Here is a 20,190-nt window from a genome sequence, read left to right as displayed (position 1 = left end):
CTTCCAACTGTCCTTGAGCAACCAATCTTTGGTAAACCTTAGATTGTCCTCGACAATTGTTTAATCCTTTTAGTCATATCCAGTTCTAAACCTTTTTCCCTTCTTAATGCCCCAGGCATTTGGAAAATTTTAGAACGGATGATTATAGCACATGTAATCGATCCTATATCCGAAGCATATGGGACACGATTCATGATGTCTCACATAAAGACTAAACCAGTCTTTTGCTATAACATTTCCATTTTTATTTGCCAAGTTCTCATAATTCAGATTATGAAAAGGGATGCCGTAATCATAATCGAATTTTAGAACGCAAATAATGGACCCATATACAGAATTTCCTTATGTTGAGCCATTCCAACATGAAATTCATATATATCCTTGACTAAATGATTAAAACCTCACGATCTAAGCTTATAGATTTGAGATGAAGTATAATTTCCTCTCCCTTAATTATAGTAGAACAACTTTTCCAACCCCTGCAACCTCACGAATTGAAACTTTTGTTTTCTATAATTAACATTGCTAACTTGCAATATTCATCATAATTATCATGCTCCCACTAACATGATGATTATTAGCATAACACTTATACTCCCACTAGCTTTGACATGTACTCAGAAATCAGCTGACTTTCTTGCCAAAGTTTAGATTTCTGATACTAGATTGTTTTGATAAGACTTTATCAAAAACATACACCTTCCCTTAGATAACACACTTGTGTGTCTAAACAATTATGAAGAGGTATGCCGTAATCATAATGGTTAGACCTTTTTGCCACTTCTCACAAGTCCAGGTTAGTGTGCCGGTAAACCACACACGCTCCACTAACGACTTTGAGAGTGCAAATATCACAATTGCTATCTAGCTAAAATCTACTTAGTGAAAGTGTTTCATCACCATCATTTTCATGAACCGGAGAGAAACCTTATGACACTTAGATTTTTATGGTGTATGTGTTCTTATCCATGTGAATTGTCAAAACCATATTCACAAGACAAGGATAATGACAAATCCAAACTCATATGGATTGAACTCAATCTTACCTTCTTGCCACCTGGCAGCTCAAGGGCCTGCCATTGCTTCCAAGTTGTTATGCAACACATTGAGAACTCTAAGAACTCATATGCAAAGCCAACTCTAACTGGAATGGGCACAGAATATGTCAACACGATAGGTTATAAACCTCAAGTCGTGTGCTAGTGAAGAACTTCAGGTTTTATTCTTGATTAGTTCTTGAGACTTTCAAGACCTTAAAGACTCCCACTGTCCTCTTGATATATAAGACTCCCTTGTCAAACATCCAAGAGATAGTGCGGATTCTAATCAAGACAAACACTTCACACAATTGGCCTTAGTTGGTCTTTGTTTTATCCAAAACATCACAACTTACCAATTTCAAATGTACAAGAGTAGGAACTTTTACTCTTACATTTGACAAGTGTTTTAAACTTTCTTTAAGACATGTCACTCAAGTTACAATCTTGGAGTATGACTCTAAGACTTGTATTGGAACGAAATATGACTCATCTTCTTGATTTAACCATTTCAACAATTCAAGATCCCTCTTCTTAGTCATAAGAATGCACTAAGATTTCCTTAGAGAACTAATTGTGCTATGGTTTCTTAATCATTAAGATGATCACAAAACTAATACTAAAGTACTCTCCCATCTTTTCAGATTTGAGAAACTTTTATCCTTCTTCCTAATTTGATTCTTCTTATTCGCTCTGTCATACATTGGAACCTTTTCCAATGTCTCAGAGTTACACTTAAGCTTGTAAGTATAATCATATTTACTGAGCTTTAGTAAACTATGACGAATAGTCTTATCAATCTTTTGTGGTGGACTTAATCAGTGCACAAGACTATGTACTCGATCCCTTAGTCCATTACTTGACTCACACATCCATGTGACTGAGTAATAAGTCTTAATTTTTCCAATACTTGAAAGTTCTCATTCATCATGCTATACAACTTGCATGATTCCAAGTTCCGGTCCAATTGAAACTTGGGTGATGAGAATCTTTCCTTACTTGTTAAATTTAGACATTACCACAAATGAAAGAATCAATTTCATATTTCCACTCTTGCTATTAATGGAATCATATAAGCAACAATTTTTCCTCAAATGCCATTGTAAGGATATTTTAAAATAAATAAAATCAAAAAATTTCCTTTATTTTAAAACTTTGCGGAAAAACTTATCCTTACAATCCATATGAAAACTTGTTGTTATCTATTCCTAAGCAATATCTCATAACTCCTAAGAAGTAGCTCAAGAATCCGATCTTCAAACTATGCGATAGAAATCCATCTACGCGATCAGATTCAGCACATTCTTTCTTTAAGTTTCTTCACTTTTCCTTAATTCTTAAAACATCACCATGTGACCCAGTCACATCATGTATCAAGAATCTCAGAATAGAAACTTAACAGAGTTAGATAGTGGACTTTACCTGAAGTAGAGTCAAACTTATTGACTTTAACATCCTTAGGTAGATTTTGGCAGCTTCGCAACCAATGCCCCTTCCTTTGGCAATATAAACATATGGACCCTTTGATAATGGTACACGAGACTATCACAGACTTAGCTTTTCTCTTTACCATTTGGTCAACCGAGTTGACTATGGCCGATCCCTTTCCACTGGGAAGAGAGAGCTTTACTAGATATCCAATGTCATCATTTTCAATGTCCATAAAGTTTTAGGAAGTTGATCTTAGCAAATAGATAAGATCATTAAGGGTCTTGTCATAGTCTGTTTCATAGGTGTCCCAAAGGAACTCACTATGTGACTTAGAAAGTGATTGAACCACCAACTTTCTCAAGACTTTGACACCCAACTCTCCCGGCTTGTCAATATGTGACTACATCTCCAAGATGTGACCACACCTAGACCTTGCCTTGCCAATAGGGCTTGAGTGACCTTAAACTTTTCAAGAACTTGTGGGTTAGGGAGAATAATTGGAGGAGGAGAAAGAAGTATGATATCCATGGGACATCATCCTCATTAGGAAACCTTGTTTCAAGAGATTTGGGAAGATCATAGGTGTCTAAACCAGACATCTTTTGGGAGATATTCAAGATAGTTGATTTAAAGTCCTTAATATGACACCCAATATGAAATATTAAGGCTAGGACCCAACAAACTATTTTATAACTTAGAAGAGGTATGCCGTAATCCAAGCTATAAAATATTTGAAGGTAGGTGAATGACGATTCACCAATTTCCACCAAGATAAACGAAATGTATTATTAGGTTTTAATTGGTTTTGAAACTCCTAGATCTTTGAGATTCATTGAACTGTTCAAAGGCATGTTTCAATCTCGAGTGTGCCCTTCAGGTTTTGTGACTGGGATGCCGAGGATCACAAAACAAGGTGTGAAGTAACCATGCAAATCACTTGGTACCCTTAATAAATTACCCCTCAATCGATGTGCCGGTTAACCACACACACTCCATCGATACTATGATAAATATTAAGTCACCCTTTACCTACCTTGTTAAGTCCAAGTTAGTGTGCCGGTTAACCACACACGCTCCACTAACGACTTTGACAAAGTGTAAAGTGTAATTTCATGGATTAGCACCTTATTCACATTTTCCTAAGTAACTAAGATTGGGTATTATTAAGAGTTTAGTTACTTAGTATTATCATTAATACTTTTAATGAAGGGAGAATTCTAGTCCTATCAAACCCGTTCGGCTAACGACCCTCCACCGGTCAAGCAAGCGGTGGGTGAGAGTGGACACCCATTAAGTTGCCATTTTATAGGCAACAACCTTATACCCACCTTATAGACTGGCTTCGTGAATGAGGCGTACTAGCGGTAAGACTGACTTTACTCTTATACATACATACATACATATATATATATATATATATATATATATATATATATATATATATATATATTATTAACTTATAATATTATAAAGTATAAGGGTTGAATTTTAACTTTTAAAATTCTAAGGGCTAACTTGGAATTAAAGTATTCATAAGTGAAAACTTTACAAATTCCAAAACTTGAGGGCAAGTTTTGAAACTATTTAAAACTAATTAATTCCATAACTTATGAGTTTAAAGTAGTTTTAATCCAAAAACTCTTCAAGTTCCATAAGTTGAGGACAAGTTATGGAAGACTTTAAACTAATAAAAGAACTAACTTTTTCTTTATTTTATAACTTATGGATTTAATTATGGTTACATATTTTTCTTTTAATGAAGTGACTCTTGAACTTCCATAACTTGAGGACAAGTTATGGAGTCATAAAAATTATTCAATGACACAAGACTCTTCATTTTGTAACCATTGCCAACTCTTATGAATTTTATGAGTCTTTAATGTGACTCTTCATGTAACTTGAGGACAAGTTACACAAACACATTTTATACTCAACTCTTAGATTAAAATGGATTGAAAACAACTATTTCAATTAACTTTTCTATTAATCTAAGCAACTCATAAGAACAAGATAATTCAAATCAAACTTTTTCATGTAATTAGTCTAAACCTTAAACTAATACAAAACATGAATCTATTGACAATTATCTTTGAAAATGGATTAGCATGAACATTACCACATCAAAAACAAGTTTATAAGTTCAAAAACAACTTAGTGTAATGTTCCTAGTCCATTTCTAGCCAAAAAACTCGAAAATATGCTGTCTGGGGGTCCAACTCGTCGAGTGCATGAACCAACTCGGCGAGTTGGATCGAATTGATCACATTTTAGGCATGGACTCACCGAGTCCTCTAATGGACTCGCCGAGTCTGATGATCAGACAGCACCAAATTCATTTTTTCAGCTTCTATTGCAGGTATAACAAGAAAACAAGCCTAGGCTCTGATACCACTGTTGGGTTTTGAGCATTCTAACACTCCTAAGTGTACATGCAACCCTAAATACCTTGGATCTATGTTTTCTCTATTATACATGCAAATAAGAACATCCAAGGTATTATCCTAATCTAGCATACAAAACAATGAATGTAACAAGATAGAATACATACCTCTTGATGTAGAAAGTCTTCATGAAGCTTGAGTGCCTAGTGCCCCAAGTGTGACACCTCAAATGGAATCACAATCATCAAAACACTTAGAATAGCTTGAGAGAATTCTACACTTCATGAAATCGGCTAGCCCTCTCTAGAATAATACTAGTGCCGATTTTGCCAAGAATAATATCTTTATATAGTGTTACAATTAGGGTAAACTCTTAATTGTCATGGCTTTCCATTTCCTTGGATCCATGGGTTCAAATACACCATGGAGCATCCATGAACAATCCTATGGGTTTTAGACCAACTTGATTATCCATGGAGCATTAGCCCACTATACAAGTATGGATGATTTACACAATCAACCCATATATTTAATTAGTCTTCTTTTGATCACTTAATTAATCCTAGATTAATTCTTGATCAATACTAATTAAATAATCTTATTATTCTTATTATTAATATACCAGAACTTATAATATATTAATAACCATAAGTGTCTTATTTCTCTCATTATAGTCTATCCAAGTGCATGATGGTATGCAACCCAAATGGACCATGTCGGGTCGGGTCAAGTCTTACCAATTATAGTTATGGACTTAGACATTAATCCAACATTTGTAAGAACTCAATTGAATTTAACTGATCATCTAACCAAAGGGTTAGCAAGAGATCTTGTGCACAAGGCGGCTGTAGGGATGGGTTTAAAGTCCACTTAAAATCTTTTATATTGAATACCTAATTCTCATCTAATGTAATATTAGATGTTGAATTCAATGTGGAAACCTTGATATTTGAAGATTGCGACACATTATTATTATCAACCCAAGGTATGTGTTCAGTACTGCAAGTTAAGGAGGTTGAATTTATATTCTTAATAGTTCTTTTGGAAAATTGCATTTGCAGGTGTAAGAATAAAAGGACTACCTATATAAGCAAGAATTTTAGCTGCTTCAAGAAGTTAGGACTTGGCTTTGATATGCTTATTGAAGGATGGGATACAAGCTAGTAAAATATAGTGTCAAGTTAGAACTTTGAAAATGTAAACTGTTGTGTATATTATCTTCATGTATTCACTTAGAATAGAAAGGGTTCAATCCTTAGTGACACCCTGATATTCGAATACTTGGAACGAGTAATATACGTACTAATGTGAAATTCAATCGTCACGATATTTCATTTATGCATCAGTTTGTTGTTGTTATGATTTTAATGTTAAGTTAATCAAGATTACACTTAAATGGGGGAGGTTTGTTGGTGATTTTATATCACTAATGTTATTTAAGTGTAATGGGGTTAATTTGTTGATCAATGTCACTTTGACAATTATTAAATAAATCGGTATGGTGTGGAGTACACATTTGTTTAATTTTGTCTTTGTTGAAAGTATACTGCTATTTAGGGGCGAAGCCCCTAAATCGACGGGGGTTCGGGGGCAGCGCCCCTGGGAGCGGGGTCCAAGGGGCTGCAGCCCCTGGCGAGGTCGAAGGGGCAGAGCCCCTGGCTGGGCAGTTTTAAGAAATAAAACTGTCATGTGGCAGTTTTAAGACAGGAAGTTTTTTCTGTTATATGATCATATTCGAATATGTGGTTGGTACACTTCTTCTTCATAACATCAAAACATTACGTCTTTTGTTTTCTCTCAATTTTGCGTCTTATTCGATTAAATATTGGGAGTACCACCCAAATACTTTAATCTGAAAGTGAAAACCACAATTCTCAGAATTTCCAAGCGTTTTCTATACCCCAAATCTTACATATATGTGTCCTAATTAGACATAAACTCTGTTACAAATATGTCACTAAAGATAGTTCATATGAAATTCTTCATAAACAAATCCATGGGAAATTTGTAGAAAATATGAACAATAACTGTGATGAAAAAAAACCCATCTGTAGTTCATCTCAAAAAATTTCAGGCAAAAAATTTGTCACATATCTTCCTGCACAGTAGACGACTAGATTAAAAACTACCCTCACTTTTTTCTACGACATTTTTTTGTCTGTAAACTGCTGATAAAAAGCCATTTCCAATGGTTACGACGGATTTGCCCATCGGAAATGGTCCTTTTTTCTAGTTGTGAATTTGAAATACTTTAGCCTATGCATACGAGTAATCTTGCAAGTAAGTTTTTTTCTTCGTAATTGTAACACCCAAATTTTCAAAACAAAATTTTCATTTTTGCATATAAAAATCACATGTCATATTTCCCCAAAAATCTCAAGTATCAACATTAATACAATTTATTATCAAAAGTTGTTTATCACAAAAACCAGGATCCTCCAATACATGTCTCCCAAGCGAGTGTGTGTACAATCAAGTCGGGGCCTTCCCGCGATCCTCGGAACTACCTGAAACACATAACACATAATATGGTAAGCATAAAGCTTAGTGAGTTTCCCAAAATACCACGCACATATAATTAACCACTCGGGGCTATAACTCTACGAGACCTTCCGGTCAATGTGTCTTAGTGGGACCTTCCGATCCCACAACTTGGGTAAACCTTCCGGTCCTACTCATGATGACCTTCCGGTCCTAATTCTGTTGACCTTCCGGTCCAATCCCTGTTAACATATACATATCACATCGAACATATATCATATAACACTTATGAGAACATAAGACCTTCCGGTCACACATAATCACCACTCTACGTAAGGTATAGTGAGAAGACTCACCTCGGGAAGAACTCGGGTAAATCTCGAACTCGAAACACTGGTCTAGCCTCCGCCTAATCACACACAATAATTATCTCTAATTAATAATGGCTCTCAAAATGCTAGACTAACCCCAACATGCACTCACAGATGGGTAAAAGACCATTTTACCCCTCCATAGAGTCTATAGTCCTCAAGATGACCAAACCCTAAAAGTCAACAGAAAGTCAACGGTAGGGGGTACGTTGTACGTACTAGCTCTGTACGCCGGGTATACTCATCCACCGTGAAGTCATCGGGAATGCTTGATCACTACGTTGTGCGTACTGGGATTACGCCCAGCGTACACCCCAGTTTCACATTCCTCACGATTTCGGTCTTAATCAGTTAAGACACAAGCTCATATTGCAGATCTGATCACCCTAAAGTCTCTTAACCCATAAAGTCGGCAACTTTACGCCTTTGCATGGCTGTAAAGGTCACCAACACTCAAAACACTCATCCCCTTTCATTATTAAGTTCTTAACTCATGCATGGCTCATTCTTAACGTCCAAGATTGAATCTTTATGGCTCTATATCACCGTTTACACTGAAAAGGAGTAGATCAAGGTCTATGGAGCTCCTTTACTCATAAAGTCTCCACCTTTGGGACTAAAACCCTAAATACTCCAAAAAGGAAGAACCAAGACAAAGAATCATAAAGCATGGAGCTTTATACCTTTTTTGTGAAGCTTCTCACGTAGCAAAGCTCAGATCCAAATTCCCGGGGCTCTCACTCCTTCTTCTCCAAGCTCTTTCTTCACCTCAAAAGCACAAAGATCCACTTACAAGCTCCTATGCACTCACCAGCTGCAAGCATGAAGATTTAGGGTTAGGAGGGTTTAGTGTCTGGGAATGGTGGCCAAAAATGAGGCCATCATGTTCTTTAAATAGGGAGCTTGCTAGCAATTAGGGTTTCATTCTAAGCCTAGTACGCCCAGCATACCCTATGGTACGCCCAGCGTACTAGGTGACCTCCGCGTCAAGAACATGCTCACGAGTACGTGCATCGGACACTTACGTACACCCAGCGTACTCGATTATCACATAATCTTCTCAAGGACCAAGTTTGACAGCTTAAGGAAAGATGAAGGGCCAAAGATATATACCTGATCCCAAGATGTTACAGTAATTATGCCAGTTTATAATTTTTACAGACAAAATTGCAAGAATGGTCCTTGTGATATGTCAAACTCGCATGTTTAGGCAAAAAAAATTTGGACTAGCACCAGTGGTCTAAAAGTTTCATTTTCTTGCGAGTTTGGTCCGGTTTTGTGTGAACTTTTTTGTAAAGATGATTTTGCCGCTTATTATTTAATTTTTTATTTTTGTTTTGTATCATCAATTAAAAAAAATTAAAAATAAAACAAAAAAAAAATACTCTCTCTACTTATCTCTCTATCCCTCCCTTACTTATCTCTCTCTCTCTGTCTATCTCTCTCTCTCTCTTTCTCTCTCTCTCTCTCTCTCTCTCTCTCTCAGGTTCTAAAAAAAGCTTTAGCAGTTTGTACGCTACAACCCAAACTTGTTATTGCTAGCAAAAAAAATAGAAATTTGAGTTCTCGAGTTTAGATATGGCATTTGTATGTGTTCATGTTCCAAATTTCTTGAATGTGTTCTTATCATCTTGTGTGTGTGTGTTCCAAATCCATTTCTTTGATGCTCTAGTTTTTGGAAATTCGAACTGGAGATAAAACTACAACATGTTTGTGTTCTTGTGATTTGAAAATCAAAAATCAATCCATACACTCCATCTCTATCATACACACAACATCAAGAGCACAATAGAATCGATGATTTCAAGAGCAAAAACATTTCTATGTGTGTGTGTGTTTTCTAACCCGATTCCAACAACAAAAAACATTTTCTAGAACTCAAGAACCCAAGAAATCTGCAGATAGAATTTGATGGAACGCTACCTCTCTCGCCATCTCTCTCTTTCACTCTCTCTCTCTCTCTCTCTCTCTCTCTCCATCTCTCTTACAGATAGGGTTTCAGGTCTTGAAACCAAAATGAAACCCTAATATAGACTCATTCTTATAGATCTTGAATTGAGAAGGGCAATGACGTTAGGGTTTCAGGAAACGAGAATGAAGGCAACAAGAGAAGAAGAGAGATGGAGACAGATGGAGGGGTAGTCGGCGGTGTCTCTCCTTTTACGACGACAGTGTCTCCCTCCTTTCCCCCTCGTACCATCTCCTTTCTGCTTCTTTTTTGTCCGAGCTTCTTTTTGTTGTTAGATTTGCTTTAGATATGATCATTGAGAGGTTCTGGTTTGGTTAGGGTGTGTGTTCATTAGATTTTGTGTGTGTGCGTGTGTGTTTATCTGATTTCGTGTGTGTGTGTGTGTGTTCATCAGATTTGATTTTATTTCTGGGATGATTTTTTGGCAGAGATGAAGTGGCAAAAAACAAGTTTAGGTGGAGATGGAGGTGGCAGACGGTGGTGGTGGGGGAAGATGTTCTTTAGTGTTCTTGAATCTATGAATACGTTCTTGGATGTTTATCAAACACAAACCGAGAGAGAGAGAGAGAGAGAGAGAGAGAGAGAGAGATGTATTTTATTTTTGTTTTATTTTTAATTGCTGGTAATAAAACAAAATGAAAAATTAAATAATAAGAGCCAAAATCATCTTTACTAAAAAATTCAAACCAAATTGGACCAAAATAACAAGAAAATTAAAATTTTAGACCAATAAAGCTAATTCAAAAATACGAATTTTGACATACCTTTAGGACTATTCTTACTATTTTGTCATTTTAATATGGAAGATACATACGTGTCATTCACGATATACACTAAAATATTACACGCTGTTCTAAAAAATATATTACAATAATCTATTAGCTGTGGTCAAGATTTCAACAATCGAACATTAAGTCTTCTAAGCCATACAGAATGAAAAATCATGTGAAAGACATCAAAAGGTTTAGCTGGAATATTAACTGCAAAATGTCTTTGCACTTCGATTAACCTTTTTTGCATTTCCAAATACTTGGAAAAAGGGATGTCTTGCAAAATCTTTTTGAGATTTGGAATATCGTCTACAGGCACTTGTACTGAAAACTGACTCCAATCCAACACATCATTATATGGTATAACGTAATTCTTCTTGATGATTACTGGAACACATCCCACATAGATTGCTTCTGTTAACCTAGAGGTTGCAACTTCATATCCGCTAGGACTTAAGCAGTACTTACTTTTGCTCAACCATTCAGTGTGATTTTCTCCTTTTGGAAGGTAATTGTAAACTTGAATGTCTTTATCTTCATTGTTTCCCCAATGTTCGAACAAACGTTTTCTTACATCACCATGTATACCACCCGCAAAGAATGCGAAGATTGAACGATTATAAGGTGAGTGGCCACTACTTACGACTGGGATATTGTTGAATGGCGCTGTACTTTCTGTCATCGACACATCACGACTTGGATCAAAACCTTCGGAGCTGTTGGCATTACAAAGCACTCTTATGAAATTCTTAAAGAGTTTAGGGTTTCCTGTTGAAACAACTGGACCCTACATAAACATGGTAGATTAGTAAGAAAAATGCACCTATGATGATGATCGAGGTTAATTAAGTAAGAAAAAAATAGGTAACTAATAGTTAAAATGTACATACCCAATCATGACATGATACATAGAAGTGATCAGCTCCATTGCTACGGTTCCAGTAAGGATACTTTTCTGCAATCACCTTAATGTAGTCTTCGAGTATTGCTTGCATCCGTTCACGAAAACCCCAGGCTTCCTCAGGCGTAAAAAGGTAGTGAACAATGTTGGTTACACTTAAAGGGATAAAGAAAGCATGTGCTTCATCTGGATGGTTAGCCACTATCGGATTTCCTTCTCTCTCCATCTCCTCGATGAAATCACCCTCGATACTGTATACAAGTTTCATTGGACCATCATGCATCAAGGGGGCATCTCCTTCCTTATAAGTCCATATCTTGAATGTCTTCATCATCTCCGTATGACTCCTGATCATGGTTCAAGAAAATCCAAAAGTTGGAATTTAAAGGGCTAAAATGGTGCGAATGCTTTATATTTCAGGATCAGTTTTGCAATATATTCTGAAAAGGAATCAGTTGTCCAGACCATTCAAAAAAATATGAACTTATTTTAAGGTTTTAAGAGCTTCATGGTTTCATCTCTATTATCAACTCCTAGGATTAATTTACAGGCAATAAAAGAAACATTATACCAGAAGTAAAATGCACAATTGCAACAAAAAACTAGAAAATTACTTTAAGCAATCATTTCTTTAATTTTGGTTGTGTAAGCTGGAAAATTGACAGTATCTTAAAGGAATCGGACGAAAAAGATGAAGAAAATTCTATGATTTAAACTTAACTGAAAAAAGGCAAATGGATTCTTGTAGACGGTTCGTTTGGGGAATAAACTCCTATCTTTAGGAGACGATGTAAAGCTCCTCTTAACAATTGCATTGCGGATTTTGCCTCTTGCCTTAGCTAACTGTTCTTCGATTCTTGCCAATGTAATGTCATTTTCCTATCGATCAAACACATAGGTTACAAAGTTTCCTATCAGAAAAACTGCAAAACTAAAATCAAAATAAGGAAGAATATTTTCTTTTTGACGAAGGAATGGTTACGAAAAATACTTTGACTTTGGATTCACCATCATCTTGCAAACTGGACAAAGAAAGAGCACTTTGGGTTTCATTTATTGGAGATCCATCCGGTACAAGAACAGAAAGCGAAAGTATAGTTAATATGATAAGGAATTTGGTAGCAGCCGCCATTTTTTACTCCCTCTGGATCATCTTCTACATGCCCAGCTTTTGTGTATATATATATATATATATATATATATATATATATATATATATATATATATATATATATATATATATATATATATATATATATATATATATATATATATATATAGGGCTAGGTTAAAATGTTTTTTACATTTATTGTGTCCTAAAATGCACCAATAGAAATTTATTAAAATTATATTATTATTTAATTAAATAATGATAGATATTAAATGGTTTTCATAATTTATATGTATTTTAAATTATATCCATAATTATAATTTTTCTCTTTATAGAAATTAATTAAATTCGTCATTAATATCAGCAATAAAATTATTTCAGAATGAATTCATATCTATGTTTTTATGTTAGCAATAACATTATTTCAGGACTTACTCACTTAAAATACAATAAAGTTGTATGGAATATAAAGAATAAGGATGTGTTCTACTAGAATATACTTTCGTTCTCCTACAATACACTCTTATTATTTTATATATGAATTCATTCTGAAAGAATATTATTATTGACATTAATTACGAATTAAATTAGTTTCCATAAAAATGAATTATAAATATGGATATTATTTAATATACATTTAATGTTTACTCAATTCTTATTGGTGCATTCTAACACACAATAGATGTGAGAAACATTTGAACATACCTCTCTCTCTCTCTCTCTCTATATATATATATATATACTAGGTGTGAGACTCATGTATTACATGAGTTTTTTTTTAAAATAAAAATTAAATATAAAGTTCTAAACATTTAAAAAGTTTGAATCTATAAGAAAAATGAAAAAAAATATATTAAATTATAAAAATTCAAGTGTTTTTTTCTTTTTTAAATTTAAAGAAATAATTTAGATAAATAAATAAAAGAAATTAATAAAACTTTAACTTGGTAATTTCGAAATTAGAAGGAAAGTTCATAAATAAAATTGATATGCATTTATTATTACATTTAATATTATGTGGAATTTAATAAAATGGAAAAACCATAAAATGACATATGGAATAAAAATTAATTTAAAATTACCACAAAATTACATGTGGCAAAATAAATGAGAATATGACATGTAACAAAAAGATCTTTATTTATTAAAGTAGATACGCACCTACATTTATCCAGCGGAAGCAACGGCTAGGGGATATATATATATATATATATATATATATATATATATATATATATATATATATATATATATATATATATATATATATATAGAGAGAGAGAGAGAGAGAGAGAGTTAGGTTCAGGTGTTAAAACTAATTATTGTGTTATTGTATGGATAAATGCGGGTCAATCAATATTTAAAAAATAAATAAATAATCAAACAAATAAATAAAGGTAATTTAGTAATTTGATAACTAATTTCTACAAATACACTCCTATAATTATGGTAAATACCTTGACCTACGTTTATTCCTTTTTAAAACAATAAACAAATTGTATTCTATCCCATTCGTAACCCTAGCTCCAAAACAGAATAAGGATACGATCGTTGCTTCCCCCTGTTCGCTGCTTCCGATCAATAACTGCTTCTAATCGGTGGTTCTGCTGTTTTCACACACACACACACACAATCAACAGGTAAATAAAATGTGAATCTAATCCCTTTCCTCCATCAGAATGAGATCGCATTCACCATCAGGTAATCGCCTCTTTTTGTCGATTCAACCCAATTCCTATTTTCCACCTCTTTATTGAACTGTCGATGTGAAGTTGTTGATATTTATTACTGAATGTGGTCAAACTTATCAGATGTCATCGTCTCCTCCTTCAACACTCCAGGTATTCGATGAAAAGCCAGACAAAGTAATTATATGTATGTGTCATTAGTGTTTGTGTTTTCACATAGTGATGCAATGTAATCTATGTGAGCTTCATTGTGAATGAAGTATATATATTTTATGATTTTTATTCGTTATTCAGGGAGAAATAGTCAAAGAAGCCATGGAAAGTTCCTCATTAACATGATTCATGGTGATATTGGTTTCGTCATCACCGCTAATTTGTTGTTCTTGGTCGTAATAATTATCTTCAAATATTTTGTGTATTACTCATTTTGTCTTGGTGTGTGTTAATTGGGATGGAAAGTTCCTCATTAACAATCGTTGTTTTGAAATTGATTTTATTTGGGACTAATATACATATCAGAATGAGCAGATTTTTGGCTGCATTTTATGAAGTGATTCATATTTCAATTTATGTTTTTTTTTATGATTTAACACTTCATTTATGTGGACATTGCAGGATCTTGACAATGTTGAATTCTGAAAAGGTATCAGGTATGTTTTATGTAGACGATTCAATGGATGATATTGGTGATATTCAAATTCTATTAGAATGGAATCACGAATTTCAATTATGTTGGAATGGAATCACGAATTCCAATTCTGTTGGAATCACAGAAGTTGATGCTTGAAGAACGGACCACATTATTCTTTTAGAATGTATTAGTCGTTGTTAGATTTTTGATGTTTTCTTTCCCGTTTTGAAAGTTTTTTAGTTTTATTCTTTAACAATAAATATAATTCTTAACAATTGTTACCCATATTCTATAAGAAATAATGTATTTTTTGTTTTTATTCTTCAATTGATTGTTCAAGAATTTCTTATTCTACAAGAAGTTTTTAAATTCATGATCAAGAAATAGGTTCAAGAATATTTTTATTATTTACGGCTCAAAGAATATTTTTATTTTTGAATATACTCATAAACATATTCTGTCAGAATTTCCAAATTAAAAACCTTATAATTATTAAAATTCGGATTTTTAAAATTAATAGATTCTATGATCCCTTAAAATATGCAAATTTCCTTTATTAAATATGTATTAATTGACTAAAATACCCTTCTAGTTAAATTGGATGGTATTTTTCAATTGTTTTTAATTCAATAATATGAGTTAGTCACTTTCTTAAAATAAGTAAAATGATTAGCCCACATTTATGCATACAATAACACAATAATTAGTTTTAATAGAATAACCTAGGCCTATGTATATATATATATATATATATATATATATATATATATATATATGGATAGGGTTTCCTTTTGTTTCGACCAGGGACAACATGAGAAAGCTGAATTTCGTCTTTTATGCTCTGCAGACGCTTGCACTTTCCCCTCTTCTTGACTCGGCACGTGCTACGACCGTGGGAAGCGCCTCACCTTGGCAAGGTGAGAATACCACCCGCGTTTTTCTCCATGCCTATCAATCTTGCGTTTCACACTGTCACTTGGGGTGTTGTTTAGCTCATCAGAGGCCCTTGTTGGTTCTCTTCTATAGGAAAGCTTGCGTGTTGGATTGAGTGGCACTCGACCTCTGTCTTTGTCGTTCCTGGTGCTTAGCTCCTTCATTCCAGGGAATTTTGGTTCATGTTTGACATTAGCCAGGATCTGCTTCAAGTCTTGAATCGCTCTTTGGTTGGGCATGATTCGGCCATCAATTGTGGGCCAGACTGGTGTCTAGGGCTGTTCACTATTCGGATAAAATCGAATTGTCCAATTGGACAATTTGGATTTGACTATTTGGTTCGAAATTTTGGATTTTCGGATAGATTTCCAGTAAAACCAAATTATTATTTTGGATCTCGGATTGGTTACGGTTTATAAAATTAAAACCGAATAGTACAAAAAAAACGGATAAGAGTTATTTATTTATTTATATTTATTTCAAATATACATCTTTTAATTATTTGTTAATTTGCTAAACTGTATTTTCAAATAGATTGGAAAGTATTATCCAATAAAATACTTCAATATATACTTTTCAATAGATTTTTATCAATAAAAGATTGAATTATAATAAAAATTTTAATAGTTGTTCCTAATTTTAAGTCTCGCCAAACAATTTATTTTAAAGTTGATTAATATTATGTTATATATATTTTTAAGTGTCTCGCTTATTGAAAACCAAATTGTAAAAAAACCGATCAAACCGAATTGTAATTTGAATGGTTTAAATTGGATTTAAATTTAATTTGGATTATTCGGATTCACATTTTGAAAACCGAAATTAATATGGATTCACGTGATTGGATCGGATCAAACCTATCCATCCAAACGAACACCCCTACTGGTGCCCTTGCCCGCGGGTAGGCACTTCCTTACCTTGCGATCTTCGCTCTATACGCTGGCTGAACCATCTTTAGGCCAACACTTGTTTCTTTCTGTGGAAGAGATGTTGTGAGTCACCTGAATACATCTCTTCTCCTTTTCCTAGACTCGTGGACCGGCATTTGTGCTGTTGCAGACCTCTGCTGTGGATTTTCCACCTTCTGGAAACTTTCGCTTCAACACAATTGAGTTTCTTGCTCTGTTTCTCGTTGGGTAATGTGTCTATTATTTGGCTTGGTTGCTACTAGCATTGTCGATCCGTCACTCGTGCTAAATTTGAGAATACCATGGAGAGTAGACGGAATCGCTTGTAATTGAAAAGGTGTTGGCCGATCTAGTAGAACATTGTGTTCAGCCAGACGATCAACAACCGAGAACTCGAGTACCCTTGTTATCTGTTTTGCCCCATCATGACTGACCAATGTAAACAGGGGCATAATTGTTCCTACTGGCCATATGTCGTGACCAGTGAACCCAACTAGCGGGCCTCGGTGTGGTGGCTGGAGGTGTTTTTTCCATTCAATTGGTAACCGCAGGAGTCAGTGTTCATAGATCACGTTGACCCTGCTTCCGTTATCAATTTACACATGCTCAACACGGTTTAGCTAATGAAACTGATGATGTGTAATGGGTCGTTCGGATCCCAATGCTCTGGCATAGGGTCACTCATTGAAAAGGCTATATTGAGTATGTTTTTATGGTATACCTTCGCGCCTACGTGCTGGCTCTGGCGATTGCTGCATGGGCGTGGCCCGGTGATGGTAAGAATCTTTGCCCTCCTTTAATGGTCCTTTCCCCCATCCTTTTTGAGTTTTAGGTTGGTGGTTACCCTCATCAAATTTTTCCCTGATCTCTTTTGCTATGTCAACTATGTTTCCAACTAGTTGTTTCTCATTAATCTCCCGGTTCAATACAGTGCATTCGGTGGTATCATGAGTTTTCCTCTTATGATATTCACATAACTTGGTCGTGTCCTTGCTCTCCTTTGCTGGAACTTTGTTGATTGCATGGACATCTGTATGGCCATTCCTGTTGTCATCTTTGTTGAATGGTCTATACCTCCTCGATGTGTGTCTAGAGTGGTGATTGTGCCTTTATTGATTGTCGTCTTGCCTCTCTTACTGGGCTGAGCTCATTCGAGACGCTGCTTCCTCCTGTTTGATGTATGTGTTGGATACAACTTTTAGATTGGCCTCCTTTCGCTCTTCCCCTTCGATTTGTCTCAAATATTTTTCCACACAGAACTTGAGCTCGTCCCTGGATTTGGGGACTGTCCATTGCATCTTCTTGGATAGGGGTCCAGGAAGCAGACCTTGGGCGAAGGGGCCCGTCAATAGGAAATCTTCATGCCCTGGGACATTTAAGGTAGCTATCATGAGTTGATCGTAATAGTCACGAACCGACTCTCCTTTTTTGCTTACACGCCATCACAGAGTTGGCGTCCCCTTTCCCCTTCCTCAACTGCATGAAGTTGTTGAGAAAAGGTATTTCAGCTATTAAAAACTTGAGATACTGTCTGGCCTCAGAGACTTAAACCACTTGCCTGCATTTCCTGTTAGGGTACAGGGGAAATAGGTGCAGGTGAAGCGGTGATCCATCTGAAGAGATGTCATCGTCCACTCGTAGTTGTCGTTGTGGTCATCCGGATCAGTAGTATCGTCGTACTTTGGCATGTTTGGTATCATTGCAGTGTGTGGAATCTCATATGGGAGTAGCTCATGGCTGAAATTAGAGCTTGCACTTTGTATAGGGTTGTCCATGTACAAGTATGACATACCGCCATAGGCCATATGATGTTGCGTCTGGTAGGGGCTCGTGTACATCTGGTTGTGCATGGTCGCCGGCGAGATGTATGGTTGATATTGTTGTAAGTTTAGCTACAATCCAAGTTGCTAGAATGCGTATTGCCCTGCCGAATGAACCATGTATGGGTTCACTCATGTATACTACTACATGGACAGATTGAATGGTTGAGCGACCGTCACGAAGGGGTTGAATTCAGATGTTACTGAGAGATGAACACCAGACCCATAGGAGTTGGATCCCTGATTGATCGAGGTCTGTATTCCTGTGGCTTGCGGTTGAGACACTTCTGGGACTGAACCTAGGGTCTGTTGTGCAAACAGGTTGAAGATCGTTGGTTGTTGTACGAATAGTGACACATGATGCAAGCCTACCATAGTGGCGTATGGGTAGACCATCGGGGAATATTGTGAATGCGGTTGAATATTGTGAGGGATCCAGGTTCCGGTACCCGAAGTGTGTGGAAACAAATATTGTTGCGAAACAGGTGTCTCTGTTTGTTGCATTGCAACAATCTGTGGAGTTGTGGTTATAACTTCTACTTGTGGAGTTAGGTTAGTTGTTGGGCATCATAGACTGGCTATGTAGGTTGCCGGTGTTTCAGCTGCAGAGTTGGATGGTGTCTATGAGACTGGTGTGCGATTTGAAGCGTGTTCTTCCTGATGGAAGTTTGCCCTCCATCTAACGGTTGCATTGGACGCAGCAGACTTCTCTCTGGTGCTCCTAACGCGTTGGGATCTCACCTGTTATCGTTGGTTGTTGGGTTTGCTTCGTAGATGTATCGTTCTAAGGATATGTCTGGATGACGCCAAATGTTGTGATATATCAAAGAGGGTTGAATTAAAACCAAGGGTGAGAATTGTGTTGATTCCTCCTCCTGATATCACAGTACAAAAGAAAAAGATGATCGTTAGTCGACGTCCGGGAGAGATCCCCGGGACGAAGCTCCGACGAACAAGTTAGAATGGATTTCGAGAGAAATAAGGGTAAAACTGAAGAAAAAGAGTTTCATCCCCCTCTTCATGAAGAAGAAGGGTCCTTTTATACCTGGTTGTGAGGCGTGTGTCTCATAACTGGTTCTGTTGAACATTCCCTCGTGAGGTGCGACGTGGCAGATCCGTATTGACGGATCTTCCGTCACGCCTTTTTTGCCTCGTCCCCTCATTGGCTGGAGGGGAATCTTTGATGTTACAATCATTGTGGTTGTCCTCACATGAACAAGTGGAACTCTCTGATTGATCCTACGTTTGCCGGAAAGTTATTTCTAGGAGAAGAGGGCAAGGTGCAGTTTTTCCCCTTAACCGCCATACTAGTGACTCCACGTTGGCGAGGGCCCAACCTTGACCTCAGACTGGGCATGATGAGGTTCTACCCAAGCCAAGATCGGTGTTAGTTTGACTTCTCCTTCTTAACGTTCTCCCCGAGGAATACGTTAACAATCATGTAAGTCAACGATTCCAACAATATATGATTTTGAAATACGGGAAAAAAATTTATTAAAAAAAAACCTATCGTTGAAGGCGTTGGAGATCAGATGGCATCCAAGTATTCGAGAATGCTCATTGTCTAACAATCAAGAATGACATTGTCGGTGAATAACAAACATATCAAGAAACTTGCATTAGATGGATGGTCGAGCAAGGAAGAATTGTGTAGACGAATGTGGATTAAGGGAATTTGGGGAAGATATAGACAAAACCTCATGTATTGAAAAACACAAAGAAAAATCCAGTTTTTTGTTCAACAACAAAAGATACTTC

At 35.8% G+C, this 20,190-nt stretch overlaps 1 protein-coding gene across 1 annotated transcript; it reads right to left on the bottom strand.

Moving 5' to 3' along the window:
• Positions 1 to 10,475: 10,475 nt before the first annotated feature.
• On the bottom strand, positions 10,476 to 12,490 carry LOC111881866 (probable glycosyltransferase At3g42180). The gene is made up of 4 exons (XM_023878250.3): positions 12,333 to 12,490; positions 12,063 to 12,220; positions 11,331 to 11,688; positions 10,476 to 11,227 (listed from the first exon to the last, which is right to left on the bottom strand). The coding sequence occupies exons 1-4, from the start codon at positions 12,471 to 12,473 to the stop codon at positions 10,559 to 10,561; spliced, it is 1,326 nt and encodes a 441-aa protein (XP_023734018.3). The 5' UTR covers positions 12,474 to 12,490; the 3' UTR covers positions 10,476 to 10,558.
• Positions 12,491 to 20,190: the final 7,700 nt, after the last annotated feature.

The sequence above is a fragment of the Lactuca sativa genome, chromosome 5 (genome assembly GCF_002870075.4).
Source record: "Lactuca sativa cultivar Salinas chromosome 5, Lsat_Salinas_v11, whole genome shotgun sequence".
Lineage (NCBI taxonomy): Eukaryota > Viridiplantae > Streptophyta > Magnoliopsida > Asterales > Asteraceae > Lactuca > Lactuca sativa.
Note: the sequence above shows the minus strand (reverse complement) of the source record. Positions and strands in the feature narration are given on the sequence as shown.